The sequence below is a fragment of the Dermacentor variabilis genome, chromosome 2 (genome assembly GCF_050947875.1).
Source record: "Dermacentor variabilis isolate Ectoservices chromosome 2, ASM5094787v1, whole genome shotgun sequence".
In the NCBI taxonomy this organism is placed as follows: domain Eukaryota; kingdom Metazoa; phylum Arthropoda; class Arachnida; order Ixodida; family Ixodidae; genus Dermacentor; species Dermacentor variabilis.
The window spans coordinates 150,864,065-150,878,646 of NC_134569.1; the positions used below are offsets into that span (position 1 = coordinate 150,864,065).

The window sequence follows — 14,582 nt, forward strand, 5'->3', positions numbered from 1 at the left end:
GCCACCACAGCCATCGATTCCCTACACTACTCCAAACCCTGCTCCTGTCTTTGCTATCACTACCCGTATCAAATGCCACAGTCGAACGAGTATTCAGCCAGGTCTCGCTCATTAAAACCGACCTTCGAAATAGAATGTCGAACCAGACATTGGTAGCGCTCCTCCACGTGAAGTTTGGCCTGGTCAGGAACGGAGGCTGCTGCAAGGATTTTAAACCGGGCCAAGAATTTTTGTCCTGTTTCAGCTCTGACATTTTGTATGGACCAAGCAGTTCCACTCCGCAGTAAGCTCGTGATGCTTAATCGTAGCATGCTCTTTATGTATATATATCGTACTAGATTTTGCGCCAACCACCAGCTATTGTGTTAGACTTTGTCTTGCATTTTTTTTGTAGTTTTTCGTTCAGTGCATTGTGTGGTGTTAAGCGAAATTATGTTGAGCTGTAAGTTATAATACTGCATGCCTAAATTCATGCCACATGCTTAGCGTGCTTAATGCGCGGCGCTATTTGTGTGTTGTTCTTTTCGTGATTTTTTGGTGCTCTGGGAAGAGAGAGAGAAGGGAAGAGGGAAAGGCAGGGAGGTTAACCAGACTGAGTCCAGTGTGCTACCCTACACGGTGCACAGGGAAAACTAACACAGTGCATTTTCAATGAAGCCCATGAAGCCAATGGCACAGTGAATTTTCAATGAAGCTCAATGAAGCCAATCAAGCCCATAGGACATTTGCCCTATCATGGATTTGCCTGCATGCCGGCGTTTCTGCACTTCTTGCGCTTGTGCAGCATCTGTTTTCTGTGCCGCATGGTCACGCATGACCGCATGACCACGCATGGCTTGCGTAGTCATGCGTGGAAAAACTAATATGCAGGTATTCTTGCCGAAAATTAATCCAATGTGCTTAAGAAATGACTTCACAAAAAGGCAAAGCTTTTTGGCTACTTTTGGGCTACCCGAAAATTTCGGTTTTGGCTACATTTAGGCTACTGCGGAGGTCAATTTATGCTACCTGTGGTTGGAGCGATCTGGCAACCCTGGCCCGTCACAGCACGGAATCGATGGTACGAGTTCGAGCTGAGCAAAAAAATTACATAGCCATTTCTGGTGAAACAACGTTTAACTAATGCAAGACTAGAGGATTATCTCTATAGTAATTGTGTTTACGTCGTAATGAAGCGACGTTCTTCTCTTAAATGTAGCTCTTGCCCCAGAAAGTACAGGACATGATTGTGTTGGAATGACATGATTGCGTTGAAATGATTTAGTGCTTTCCTAGCGTATCTGTATTACTTTTTTGGTATTTCATTGGTTCACCTTTGAAATGAGCATATTTGCATTTATTTATTTCACCATTGGTGAGCGGGAAACATTGATTACTCCGCATTCTTTCTCAGGTCACGGCGCCCTCCTTGTCGTTTTACCGAGCTAGATTGCATTCTATGTTTGCACCTTCAAAGTACTAGTGTTACACTCGTATCCACCGAAAAGACAAAAGAAATCATGGGTGGTACTTTCTGACTATCCACTTTGGCGTCATTATTTGGGGAGCACCTAGATATATTACTGTTATTAGGCCACCTAGAGCATTGATTGGCTTAGCGATTAGATCATTTTGCTCAATACCAAAGTGACAATAGCGCAAGGTCACGTGTCCCATTCGTTGTGGATACTCTCTTGAAAGGGTGGAACGTTACACTACCGATATCTGTAGATTTGACTGCAGGATGGAGAAAAACCAGGGGGTCGAACTTATTGCCTGATCTCGTGGTATGCCTGGCCTGATACGCAAGCACTTGAAATAGTGGCGGAAAAGAGAATACGCACAGAATCGTGGCAAGAACGGAAAAGGTCGGGAACGCAGACACTACAAGTACCATGACTAACTAGGAAATGAACAATTTTTGCCGATGTATTCTTGGTGCTACTTCGCAAAGGTAAAACCGATGGTACAAGCTTTTTCTCGAGCAACCAGGGAAATCACACAGATGGTTGAATCGACTCCGGCATCCATTCGCCTCTTTACAGTATAACGGCTCGCGTAGGCCTGCAAAAAGAAAATAATAAGAAATGGCTCAGGCTGATCCACAGTGTTATTTCTGAGTTCTTCGCTAAGCATATACCGTGCAAACAATTTGCAGTGCTACGAAGGCCTGGTTGCTGTACACGATGCGAACCTGAGAATCTTCGAGAACCAGATCACGGTGCTACTCGGCCACAACGGCGCAGGCAAGACGACGCTACTGAGCATGGTCACTGGTGAGGTCACTGTTTACATGAGTATACCAGATTGATATGACCGGATCCGTTGCAGGCATAGGCAGCGATACCAGGTAGATAGAGAAGTTTTGCGAAAAATACGGTTAAGGAGGTGTATACAAACTCAGTAGAATGAAAAACATGCACAGCATAACTGATTAAATCAAGCAGGCTATGTGACTATATTGCTCATCACCCCGTTTCAAAAAGGATGCCAATCGATCATCATCATCACCACCACCACCAGCACTGCTGAAATAGGGGCAACAACGTATTCAGAATCGTCCTTGGATACACTGATGGCTTAGAGCGAGCAATTGTGAAGGAAGACAGAAAAAAGAACACGTGGAAAATAAGAGCAAACAATAATAATAACTTAACAAACAAACAAACCTTGCCATAGACTCGAAAGACACGACAGAGTGCTATGAGCTGAGCGCTTAGGCGCCCGTTCCTGCGTTGAGCGTCGGCGTGCCTCGGCGTTTACCTCGTAATTATCCGAGCGAACGAGCACAGCGAAAAATGAAAGTGAACGCGGAGCGCAGCGGGAGATGAAAGAGGAGAGCGCGAGGAAGAAAGTGAAGGAGGGGGCTACAGCGAAAGCATGAGGCGGAAAGTGAAGGAGGAGTGGAGGGGAAACGGTCTGCGCATGCGCTGAGTTGCCGGCGGCCACTGTATCCGCCACCGCGTGGGCGATCTGATCTCATCGACGCTTCCGAGCGGCAGCCCTGGTGGCGTGAGGTGGAGAGGACTACGCTCGTCCGAGGCGTCAGCTGCTGAGGTCTGTCAGTGGTACCACATGTGTGACGGGGGTCACTACTCCTACAAAGGGCGATGACGAGCGTATACGAGTAAGGCTGGATGTGATGCTCCCTTGGGAATTGTCGCCAGTGACACTGGTGGCACGATTTTCCTGCGACGAAGGGCCGCTCTCGTCGTTGGTGGAACGAAAGCGTAAGAAAAGCGTACTGCCACGTAAGCAGGATTGTGAAGCCGACGGTGGCTGCGATATGGCGCCAGAGTAGCGCGCGTCGTCTGTATGGAAACAAAGCACTGCATGAGTGGAGGTCTGTCTGCGACGGCTGCTTCGAATCGTGTCCACGCGTCAACCACGCCTCAACCACGCACTGCATCTCGCGTTCTCCCGATTAGCGAAGCAGTCGCGCAACACTTCGCACCGTTTGCAATGTGTCGCAAGAGACGGATTGTTCGCGCCAGCCACGCTACTCACAGCTTTCTCTTCCTAATTTAAACCGTGTACTTATGGAATCACAATACAAAGCATTGACACGCGAAATAAAAACGCTTATAGAGGAGCGCTCAAATTTCAGTATCGTAATCTTCGGTGAAATTTATTCAGTCTAAATACGTTTTTTTTTTTTGTCGCGCTGTTTTCTATGGTTTTCGGAATGGTCTAACCAGCCCAACGAGCGCACTTTTGACGAGAAAGAAAGTAGCCTCGGGAGCATGCACCAAACACAAATCTTGTAACTGTTGACGCAGTATATCAGTACACTATTTTACAAAGAGATTAGCGTTGTTTCCTCGAACGCCACGTACAGTGCACTTGATTTCAGGGTGCATCTACCATCGACTAGAGTCATCTAATAGCGCGACCGTTTGTTAGTACTAGATTGCCACCGTCGCCTGGCTGTGGTCATTAGCAAATAAAACGAAAGGAATTTGTTTTCAATAAAATGTCTTTTTATGAATAGTAAACCTTGTTTGCTTATAACCATATTAACTACAACACTAGCACAATTATATTAACTGGATTACATCATGAAGCATACTACGCATAATTGTCTTCGTGTCTGAGCGGTTAAGCTGGTTACATTCTTAACGAAATAATAAAAGCACGAATATTTGCCGCTCCTTAACTACTTTTCACCTGGTTTAGGCGTTGCAAACTAAGAAGCACAGTGTTTCGATCATATATAGCGCCTGCAGTGTAACTGCGCATTTCGCGACCGGGCCCAAGAGGAACTGACGATCGCGGCTCAATCTCGCGCCATATTTAGAAGAAAGCAGATAGGCAGTGCGGAAGGGATGAGGGGCGGCTTCGACTTTGCCAAAAAATGCGCGCTTTGCACGGCAACGCGCGGTCGCGCGCGCCGTATCTTGAAAGGGATTTGCGGACGACTCATACCTGTGTGCGCGCTGTGCTCTAGCCATTTTTGAGTTGAAGCGATACACTGTACGAATGACCCTTCGCTCGCTGCTGCTGCCGCGCTTGCTCACACCAGCGCTTTGACAGCGAGTGTCCACGCTCATCGAGTGTGAGATGTTCGTGTTTGCTTGTGCGCGCTGACACCACGCTTGTTAATTCAGATAGCAAGCGAATGTTTCCATGTTTATACGGCCGATAAAACTGCTATGCTTACTTCGTATATCTTTCTAATAATTTGCTATCGCAATCGATGCTTCGCCTTTCGGGTGAAGCTGCGAGTTTTTTACCGTGTCGATACTACACGCAATATTGCCACGTTTGTTCTCGCGAAGTTCCGCGATAATGAATTGCTGCTCTAAGTGTGTCCTTGCCTCTTACAAAGGAAGTTTAGGGAAAGCGCTCCTTCCCACTCGCGTCTCCGTACGCGAGTAATCAAGATTTACTCGCTCGCATACGAATATTTATTAGCGAAAAATATCGTAAATTTTACTGCCTCTTTACATAATCCTTCCATATAATCATATGGCATCTCACATATACCAATGAGGACATCTGGTTATCGAATGTGGATGTTATGATGGCATTTTACTGCCTCTTTACATAATCCTGCCATATAATCATATGGCATCTCACATATACCAATGAGGACATCTGGTTATCGAATGTGGATGTTATGATGGCATGTGCGGTTTTTTTCTATGTTGTAGCCATCGACTTAGCTGTAACACTCTTGGTCCTCGCTTTTAGAACAAATGCAGGCAACTCCTTTGCAATGGCAGCTCATCTAGCGTTCATATTTCCAAGAGCTATCGTACTTCGCGATCGAATGCGCTTACTCAGTGTGGGCAAGAGCAGCGTACTCCACAGGAGAACAAGTGAACTACAGGTTTTCCCGCTCAGTTTAATCCAAACTTCATTGAAAATAATCCAGGTGCCAGCCAATTTAATCTGAGCGCCAGCATTTTTAATCCCAGTGCCAATAATTTAATCCAGGCGCCACCACATTTAATCCCAGCGCCATCCGAATTAATCCGCGTGCCAACTCATTTAATCCTTGCGCCAACCATTTTAATCCAAGTGCCACACATTTTAATCCCAAGGCCAGTAAATTTAATCCTGTTAGAAATTGATTGAGAAACGAATAATTCTTACAGAAGAGCTCGTAACAGGCTTCATGAATGCCGTATATTCATTGATGTGATAACTATATTGGCGTCAGCACTATAGGAGCACAGTTTCCACGCTACCGGTGTTGTCATGGTTTCTTCAGAAACACTTCCGTGTGTTATACCGCTCGCTCATTTCCTCCTTTTCAAGTCGCATTTCCGAGTGACAAGAGACTCACATTGGTGAGGCAGAATCGTGACGGATATTACGCGACTTGGGTTGCGATCATGACATGCGATTTCCTTCCCTTTCGTCTTGCATATCGATCGACATTGTTCGCAAGGGTAAAAACTTGCTCACCATTACTCAGGCACTTGGCATAATTACTAAGCGATTCAATATAGCTCACTAATCTTGTATTTTGCGTGCACTCTTATGCTTCCGTCATGCATACCAAATGAAATGCTTCTAAATATGTAACAGCTTATCCTTGAGTGACATGATTAGCTCACTTGTGACTCGCTCGGCGCCACCGCCGTCGCACCTCTCCTAACCTGCCTACTAACATATCAAGGGAAATCGCTTTCAAAGCTCAAAAACATGCTCCCTATCAATGACTCAAGTGACGTGAACACTAGTGACTGGCGTGACGTCACCACGCGTGCGAAAGCGGGGTCCTCCATTCAAGGATCAAAATAAGCCACCAAGGAAAAACAACAAACTGTCTGACGTCGACCGATCAAGAATCGTTGATGCCTCAAGGCGCGGCGGAGATTTGAGACAACTCGCCGAGACGCTGGGCATAAATCTAAAAACTGTAAGGTCGATTGCAGCGACAAACCGTGAAGTGTCTCCGAAAACGGGGGCTCCATCAGAAAGTTTTGTGCCGACGTTGTCGCCGTCGTAACAAGAACTGTCGACGAGAACCCAGCGTTCACGCTGAAACAGATAAAGCGAACCGTTGAACAAGAAATACCTGGCCTCACAATCACCACCAGTTCTGTTGACCGCCTCCTCGACGCACACACATACTCCATCAATTTAGCGACCCAGAGGCCGGTAGACCGCAACCGCTGCGACGTGAAGAAGAAGCGCAAGGAGTATGCGCAATGGTTACAAACCAATGGGCCCCGAGTTTGCCGCTTTTACGTCGACGAAGCGAATTACAATATATGGTGCTCAAGAAAATTCGGCCCCGCAAAAAAGGGCACGGCAGCGCTCCAGACGACGACTTCGACAAAAGGCGCGAACATCAACATCATCGCCTGCATGTCGGCAAACGGTGTGCTGCACTGGCGAATTGTCGAAAGAGTCCATTGGATTGTATTCAATGACTTTCTCGCCGACGTTTCCGCCCAGGTTGACTCTGAGGAGCCGGATACAGAGGTCGTATTCATTTTCGACAATGCTCCCGCTCACAATCGCGCAGAACAGGCAAATCTGGTCAGCTCGATCCATTCCATCAAGTGCCTGCCGCCATACAGCCCTTTTTTTAATCCCGTTGAGGAAGTTTTCTCCAAGTTTAAATGTCAAGTTAAACAGTACCTCAGTGAGCGGCGCGACGCAGTGCTGGTGACTCCACAAGGAGTCACACAAAAGGAGCACAGGCGCTCGTTGCTTGTAAATACTGCACAACACGCAATAGCACCTGTTCAACGCGTGGATTGCGCTGCATTTGATAGGCACAACTTTTCTTTTGTTCAGGCTGCGCTTAGAGAGGAGGACATGTAGTTGTTCTCGGTTTGTTTCTATAATCCCATTCAGGAAGTTCCCTGGTATCTTATGAAATTAAATACCGCATCGAATAAATTACATCTTTTCGTTCAAAATATCTCATCGTATCTTTGTACATCTCGTGTCGAGTGAGATGTCCCATAAAATACATAACGGCGCTATTTTTTCGGTTGCACTTCTTGCAGTCCATCCTCGAGCTTTAGGAGAAAAGAATGCGCACTCAATTCCACGCATCCGAGATTCAGCTATTCGTCAATTTTCCACTTATATTTGATTAACGCGAGTCAACCATCAAAGTTTAAGCCTATACAAGGATATTTTCTTTCGAGGTCGGTAACATGACAATGTTTCTGGCAATATTAGAACCACCGCTCCATAATGAATAGTTCATTTGTAAGAAAAAGGTGTGACTCAATTCGCATATTTCGCCTTTTAAAAATATTTTTGTATTATTACAGCCCTTAATGAAGAGTGCGTGCTAAATAGTCTTTATGGTGACGTCATGCGAGTCACCATCATAACATGGTTTGCGCGTGTCAATGCGTCTCTTCTCTAACACGATATCTTGAGTGAGTTCCTCGGAACAGTGCATTGTAAGTCACTCGTGATCACGTCATGTAAATGAGCAATAGTAAGCAGTTTCCTGCCCTTTGAAAACCATTTCTTTTGATATAGGTACCGGCAGGTAAGGGGAGTTGACGCTCCCGTGCGAATGTAGTGACGTCACGTGAGTCACTAGTGATCACCTCCTTCTACTTTGTGATAATGAGCAGGTTGTTGCTCTCCAAAAGTAATTTCGTTTGATATGCATGTCGGCAGGTTAGGAGAGTGCATGCTGGGGTGAGAAGCGTGGTGACGTCACGTGAGTCACTAGTGATCACTTCATTCGACGTTGTGATAATGCAGGTTGTTGCTCTTCAAAAGTAATTTCGTTTGATATGCATGTCGCCAGGTTAGGAGAGTGCATGGTTGGGTGAGAACCATGATGACGTCATGGGAATCACTAGTGATCACGTCATTGGCTGGGCGATAGTGAGCCGGTTATTATCCTTTATAAGCCACTTCGTTTGATATGCATGCCGGCAGATTAGGATAGTGCATGCGTGAGAAGCCTGGTGACGTCACGCGAGTCACTAGTGATCACGTCACTTGAGTCATTGATAGGGAGCATGTTTTTGAGCTTTAAAAGCGATTTCCTTTGATATGTTAGTAGGCAGGTTAGGAGAGGTGCGACGGCGGTGGCGTCGAGCGAGTCACAAGTGAGCTAATCATGTCACTCAAGGATAAGCTGTTATATTCTTAGAAGCATTTCATTTGGTATGCATGACGGAAGCATAAGAGTGCATGCAAAATACAAGATTAGTGAGCTATATTGAATCGCTTAGTGATTATGCCAAGTGCCTGAGTAATGATGAGCAAGTTTTTACCCTTGCGAACAATGTCGATCGATATGCAAGACGATAGGGAAGGAAATCGCATGTCATGATCGCAACCCAAGTCGCGTAATATCCGTCACGATTCTGCCTCACCAATGTGAGTCTCTTATCATTCGGAAATGCGACTTGAAAATGAGGAAATGAGCAAGCGGTATAACACACGGAAGTGTTTCTGAAGAAACCATGACAACACCGGTAGCGTGGAAACTGTGCTCCTATAGTGCTGACGCCAATATAATGATCACATCAATCAATATACGGCATTCATGATGCCTGTTACGAGCTCTTCTGCAAGAATTATTCGTTTCTCAATCAATTTACAACACGATTAAATTGACTGGCATTGGGATTAATATGTGTGGCACTTGGATTAAAATGGCTGACGCAAGGATTAAATGAGTTGGCACGCGGATTAATTCGGATGGCGCTGGGATTAAATGTGGTGGCACCTGGATTAAATTATTGGCACTGCGATTAAAAATGCTGGCGCTCAGATTAAATTGGCTGGCACCTGGATTATTTTCAATGGCATTTGGATTAAACTGAGCGGGAAAACCTGTAGTAAGCGTAGTCAAATATAAACAAGCCATTACTCTCACCATAAAAAAAAATTTGCCAGTACTCTCTATCTACCAAGAGACTAGAATTGGGGGCACTCCAGCCTGGTGCTATTGGTATCTTAGTCCCAATTCAACTAGTGGAGGATAATTTCATTAGGTTTGCATTGTCACTTCATTAGATATGAGGAACGGTACATGGAAAGACTTTGCAAGATTAGTGATAATGGCAGGAACGGCAAGCTTATTGATGCGCTGTTAAAATTGTGCGGTATGAAGATTGGTTAAACCAGCACTGACACGTATTTGCGCTGTTGTGGAAGCTCTATTACATGCTTCTTGAGCCTAGAACAATAACATTTAACAGAGGTGAAGTTTGGGAAGCACTTTAGGATACTATTTGTTTTGCACTAACGTTGGGTCTCGAAACACCGTACATGCGTCATTGACATTACCGTGACGTCATGATACACAGCTAAGTTTGCTGATGTCGTAATAATAAGGCTAGGTATGATGCCGTTGCTCATAAAAAAAAAAGTAAACAAAGAGGCTGTACGCGTTTCGTATTGGACGCGCTCACGTGCTCCAGCCACAGTAATCGCCGCAAAGAAGCGAGCCAGTGTAACATGACGTCATGGTACGTGCTCCTTCTGTGTGCCGAAACTGCAACTGGTTTATAGAAAGAAGTAATACAGCAAAATATTTAGTAATATAAGCTATCACTATTTTGCAAAAAATATCACTAAAATATCACATGCACTATTTTGCACAAGAAGCCCAAGATATTTAGTATGCCCTGATGCTTGTCAATACTATTTAATTCAGGGGGTCAAGATCTTCATTTACCAAAAAAGGCTTACACGTCGACATTGTTGTCCCCGTAGTCCTTTGAGTCTGGTTGAGAAGGCCTGGTGTTAACTATTGCTTGTGTCCTAATGTCGGGTTAATTTTCGCACACCTTTAGGTTGGACCAGATGCACCACTGGCATCATACTGGTGGGCGGTTATGACATCACGACCTGCACCAAGGATGCTCGGGAAAGCTTCGGTTACTGCCCCGAGAACAACATTCTCTTCGATGACCTGACAGTAGAGGAACATTTGGTCTTCTTCGCCGTCGTAAGTCCAATTAGTTGCACTCGTTGCCTCCTGATTGCATCTAGATGTGCTTGTTTCCTGCTTGACTATATAGGCTTTCTTTATTGGCCAATAAAAACTCCACTCCATTCATGACAATACAGCACCATACCCAGTGATATTCAAATTTTCTCCAAAAGGAAAAAAAATCAACTAGATCAAAAAACATTTTTTTCTCTTCAAAATCGTGTCTAATGGAGTCAATTCACTGGCTTGTACAATCTTACTTCTAATTGTTCGAAGCAACTCTAGAGCTCCTAAAACTCAATGCTACTGAGTGGCCCCTGCGAAATTTTCTTGGCACAGTGGTAAGGATCCTTGCTTTATCGAACATTATTGCTTAAATATAAACAAAAAAGCCGCAGAAAGCCCGCTCTTATTAAGAGCGCGGGTGGTACATCCTTCTTGAGATGCTAAACACCACGTGCCAGCGAAATCAGTGCGAGCTGCGGCGTTGTAGTGATGGAGAAACCAACCACCTGCATTGCAGAATTTTGCTCCATTTCCGTCGCAGATTCTTTCATAATAGCCTCAATTTAACTAATCCAAGTAAAATTTCTTATTGTTAATATATTCCCGAGGAACCAATTTCCGGTCCGTAATTCACAAACACCGATGAAAAAGGAGAAAAAACTATGATCATCGTCTTCACACGAACGCACTTGTCGTATTTTCTTTTCGGTCTTGGTGAAGAAGGTGTTTTCAACTGGCTTGAAACTTGCTTGGTTTCGGGCTCCACCCATAAGACCAGTCGCTTTGAACGTGATGTATCAAATCAAGGCGCAAAATCAAACAAGTGTCCTTCTTTCTTTTTTGTCCTTTGTGTGCATTTGGGGAGAAATCACCCCGGCGAAATTCCCTCACAAGAGCTGCAGCTTATGCCAGCAGCGGCTGTAATATTGTGAATTGTGTAGCGATGACTTTCGTTTGACTTTCTGTCGAGCTTTTTTGATGATCACCTAGGTGCGACTGGTTGAACGTAGGCTAAAATGAAATGAAACGCTCATTTATTCTCCCGAAACGGCTCAAATGACCGAAAAACTTCTGTACGGCTTATAGCGTCTCCTCCATAAACGTCGTTTGAAGCATTTAAAGCATAATCAAAATCTCACGATTCACTGTCAGCCATGAATAGACGTCACAATTTCGCAACAGTGGCACACCAGATGGAAAAACTGTCCCCATAAGCGCGTAAGACATTAACGGTTACATTGGCTCGGCTACTCTGAATTAACTGAAGCACACCTAGCGGGAGAGCAGAGCAATGCAATTACAAAAAACTTCATGAAGGCAGGTCATTCTTTTTTTCTCTTTCTTTGTGAGGGGACATGGAGGGGGGAGGCGGAGATCTCCCCTCGTATATTGAGCTTAATACTCTGAATCGTGACGTGTGCCAAGGGAAATCTTTAATAGAGCAATTCTTTTTGAGTACGAGCGTTCGCACCGAAGAATTCTCTTTCATATTATTGAATTAGCAAAGTGCGCGTGGCGTGCCAAATGTTGCTTCCACTTTATTGTTACGACGCTTGAACAATGTTGGAGTGAAATGCCCCGTTCACAACTTTGAGCGCGACTGCACGAGATTCGTGCAAAGCGATCACGTTGGCCTGATCCGCAGATGAAGGGCACTCCCTACGATGCTGTTCGGCTGGAAGTGGTCACCCTGTTGCATGACGCGGGCCTCATGCAGCACCGTTCAAAACTGGCCGCCAACCTTTCCCTGGGCCAGCAGCGACGCCTGTGCACTTCCTTGGCCATAGTGTCCAAGCCAAAGGTGAGGCCGAGGTGCACTGAGTATCGTCCGCAGGCTGCTAAAGCCACGGCTGAGCAAACCAGAGAAATCACAAGCCGATAAAGTCCGGTCAATTTGGCTCGTAGGGCCTAAAACTTGTCGTAGGATCCAGGTTAGGCCCAGTGAGAATTGATGCGACTTGGATACGTCATTCCGCCCTGACGGTGTGGGTTGACGTACCCGACCAACCCACTTGGCAAGACGCAAGCAAACGCGGTAGGGACTTTCCAGGATTAGCTCGATTTCTGACTCAGTCCACTAATGTCGAGTTCATTTAAACGAAGCTCGTGAGAAGGTCAGGAGACCTCAAGGGACATGCACCCGAACATGCACTTGAACCACCCGACGAAGAGCACATCGAGCCTCAATACAGGAAACCTACTTAAACGCCGTGGTTGCTTAGTGGCTATGGTGCTGGGCTGCTGAGCACGAGGTCGCGGGATTGAATTCCGACCACGGCGGCCGCATTTCTATGGGGACGAAATTCGAAAACACCCATGTACTTAAATCTAGGAGCGCGTTAAGTTTAGGAGAGGACGTCGCGACTAAGCCGCGCCTAGTCGCGACGTCCTCTGCCCAGGTCACAAGCCAAAGTTGTAGATCCGGCTCGATGCTGCCCAAAGCAGCCTCCCACTGCTGCGACTGGTTAAGTGTCAAGAGGCAGGGGGCAAGTGCGCCGGACAGAAAAATAAGAAGTAAGCGTAATCGGTGCGGCAGCTGTCACGTAAGCGGCAGGACGGCGAGTGCTTCCCGTGGTGGAGGAGGGCAGGACCTGCGTGTGTAAGAAGGGTGTGGGCCTCAAGGTGGCGCCACAAGTGTTAGTGATGCTGGGAAAGGGATTTGCGTGGAGGGGGGAAAGTGAGACGAGAGAGGCGGTATCGTGGTGCGTGAGGAGCGCGTCGTAAGTATGAATTCTCGGTCAGTCGAATCGCGAGCGATAGAACTGTCCTAGCCTGCGTTATGACTGCGCGGTAAGGCCCAATGAAAACGCGCCAAGCGTCTCAACGCGCTCGTTTGCCCGGGAGGTGTTCTAACTCGCAGGACGCACAGCAGCCTTCAAGTGGACATGGGGCGACCCCAAAGTCTCAAGTTGGCCCATACCCAAAAATCGAGTTGCCCTCCCCCCTCGAATTTGTTTGCCCACCCCTAAATTTAACTTGGCCCACCCCTAAATTTAAACTTGGCCCTCCCCAAATTTTAAGTTGACCCACACCCAAATTTAATTTGGCCCACCGGCAAGTTTCAAGTTGGTACACCTCCAAATTTAATTTGGACCACCCCCAGATTTCAAGTTAGCCCACCCCCAAATTTAAGTTGACCCACCACAATGTGTCAGGTTGGTACCCCCTAAAATTTCAGTTGGCCCGCGTCCAAATTTCACGTTGTCTTACCTCGAAAATTGAGTTGGCCCGTTCCCAAATTTAAGTTGCGCCACTCCCAAATTTCAGTTGGCCCACCCGCAGATTTCAATTTGGCCCATCCCCAAATGTCAGTTGGCCCAGCCCCCGATTTCCGTTTGGCCCACCCCAAATTTCAGTTGGCTCATGCTCAAATTTCAAGTTGGCCCATCACCAAATTTAGTTTTGCCACCCTCAAATTTTAAGCTGGCCCATCCCCTAACTTGAGTTGGCGCACTTCGACTTTAGCTTCCCCATGCATATTCTAAAGAGTCCTATGCATCTCTATGGGTACTCTCTATATTAGTTCCCGTTTTGAATTGTTCCCTGTCCCTTAAAAGTTACCAATCATCTACATTTAAGCTGGCGTAAATTAAATGTGTTTGCAAGTTGTGCACTTTGTGCAGACACAAGACACCATACTTTTGACCGTACAGTGCTGAGGAGCTCGCCAAAGCATGCTTATGCTTTGAAAAGAGAGCGCAGAAATGCAGCGCTTGTGTTGGTTTCGTTCGCCTTTCTCTTAATCCTTCACGCTGTTAGGGTAAAGCATGCATCAGTGCTAACCTGCACAGTTTTATCTCTTCAATAAGTTGGTTATTAAATGAGAAATTAAAGTGCCAAATTTCCCGTCTAAAATCCTCCCGCGGGAACCACAGCGTAGGTGCAGTGGTACTTGGTGTCTAAAGAGTATCTGCGCAGTGGAAATGAAAGTTGAAGTTTTCCTTACGGTCGTTCAGTGATCACTATAGGAAGATCTGGAAATGCACGCCGCAAGCTTGAATACATGTCTGCACATGACGCTGCATGTTGTTAAACACTTGGTGTAGCTGGACTTATCTTTGCAGAACTGGGTAATGGCTGCCTGTAGCTCCTGCAGTGTATAAGGATTGTTCTCGTACACCCATCCTAGGAGAGCACCCCCGACGTTGTCAGGCAAACTGTACAGGTCTCGCACGGGAAACTTCAATGTTTTTCACAATTATCATCGTGCTAT

The 14,582-nt window shown here is 46.0% G+C and overlaps 1 protein-coding gene across 1 annotated transcript in view; it reads left to right on the forward strand.

Moving 5' to 3' along the window:
- The first annotated feature begins 2,245 nt into the window (after positions 1 to 2,245).
- Positions 2,246 to 14,582, forward strand: part of LOC142570491 (phospholipid-transporting ATPase ABCA3-like) — a 40,042-nt gene continuing 27,705 nt past the window's right edge. The window contains exons 1-3 of the mRNA XM_075678873.1: positions 2,246 to 2,255; positions 10,224 to 10,378; positions 12,015 to 12,170. Coding sequence (XP_075534988.1) covers positions 2,246 to 2,255; positions 10,224 to 10,378; positions 12,015 to 12,170 — 321 coding nt within the window. The remainder of the gene's footprint in view (positions 2,256 to 10,223; positions 10,379 to 12,014; positions 12,171 to 14,582) is intronic.